At 48.7% G+C, this 1586-nt stretch overlaps 1 protein-coding gene across 1 annotated transcript; it reads left to right on the top strand.

Moving 5' to 3' along the window:
* Positions 1 to 365: 365 nt before the first annotated feature.
* On the top strand, positions 366 to 1120 carry LOC124687883 (disease resistance protein Pik-1-like). The gene has a single exon (XM_047221610.1). The coding sequence runs from the start codon at positions 548 to 550 to the stop codon at positions 914 to 916; it is 369 nt and encodes a 122-aa protein (XP_047077566.1). The 5' UTR covers positions 366 to 547; the 3' UTR covers positions 917 to 1120.
* Positions 1121 to 1586: the final 466 nt, after the last annotated feature.

Here is a 1586-nt window from a genome sequence, read left to right as displayed (position 1 = left end):
GGCGTCGTCCATGAACGCGACAGTTTCGTCTGTTCAGCTTAACAGCAGGTTATCCGATCGATCAAGAAAAATTCTTCACTTGTCTTAACAATCGAAGACTCAAAGCGATTGTTTGATCACTAAGTTGGGCACTGACTAGTCGCACACTTGCGCATGTAGTAACCTGTAGTGTACCATGAACACGGTTTCGTTCTTGCCCAGTCGTGCCTTCAGGTGAGACTGACGGACCAGAGCCAGGTCATAAACAAAGCCAAATCCCATCTTTACGAATTTAAATCCTGATCTCCTGCTCTTGAACCTCGCTCTGTCTAATCGCATCCTAACTACTCCCGGAAACGCCTTTGATCTCGCAATCAGGTGTCACAGCTTGGGCGTACGCGCATACATACACACCCCGCACTGATCGAGTGACCAGCAAGGCAACAAGCCTATAAATATCGACCCCAGGTTCGCTGCTCCCTCCACGGCAAACTCGTGCTTCCACCTTGCTATTCTCAGTTCCTCCATTACCCTGAAATTCTATTCTAGCCAAATTAAGCAAGCCGCGATGAAACAGAAGATCGTGATCAAGGTGGAGATGACGTGCGACAAATGCCGGTCCAAGGCGATGGAGCTGGTAGCGGCGACGGCAGGGGTGGACTCGGTGGCGCTCGCCGGGGACGGCAACAAGGACCAGGTGGTGGTGGTTGGCGACAACGTCGACTCCATCAAGCTCACCAGCGCGTTGCGAAAGAAGGTTGGGCACGCGCAGCTCTTGCAGGTCGGAGAGGTCAAGAAGGAGGAGGAGAAGAAGAAGCCTGCCGAAGCAGCCGCCGTCGTCGAGTACGCGTACCCGTGGCACTACTACCAGTACCCTGCAGCCGGCGCCTATGGCTACCCTCAGTATTACTCCAGCCCAGGCGCCTGCTGGATGTAGCCACAGCATACTGATTTTCGTGAGCAGCATATGTATACAGAGAGTTCGCGATTGAGAGGGTACCTAATTACCTATAGACTATAGAGTTCTTGAGTTTTTTTCACTTCAATCGCGGTTTTGCTTTAGTAGGATTGCAAATGCCAATAGTGGGATCTGTGTTGGGTTGGTTAATGTAAAGCTTCGTGATTACTTAATTGATAGATTCATTTGACCCCCAAATTTGTGGTGCTACAAGTTATTTCTTGGCGAACGGTCAGCATGAAGGTACACGTCCGGGACCAAAGGATGATAGGGAGATTATAAGAAACGGACGAGAGGCAACGACCCAGGCTTTGCATTCCAAAGTCACCGGGCCAGCTACCTGGAAATTGATGACGATGAGAGTGGAAATGGATGATTCTGAAATCTTCCGATGGCGGGTTGCTCACGCAAAACAAATCTGTGTGTGAATGGGGTAGTGGGGTGTCCTAATGTGCATTCCGCAGCTTGCCAGGTGTATACAATAAGGATGTGGCTATTTCTCAGTGGACTTCATTCTTAGTCACATGATATTATTAAATCTCAGTTGCAACTTATGTTGTAACTTATAACTAGCACGAATCACAAAGCAAATCTAATAATGTAGAACTTAACTGAGCACAAACTTAGTACTCGGCTAGCTAAAAACATT

Source organism: Lolium rigidum, chromosome 2 (assembly GCF_022539505.1).
Source record: "Lolium rigidum isolate FL_2022 chromosome 2, APGP_CSIRO_Lrig_0.1, whole genome shotgun sequence".
NCBI classification, from domain to species: Eukaryota; Viridiplantae; Streptophyta; class Magnoliopsida; order Poales; family Poaceae; genus Lolium; species Lolium rigidum.
This window is presented reverse-complemented; position numbering and strand designations above follow the sequence as displayed.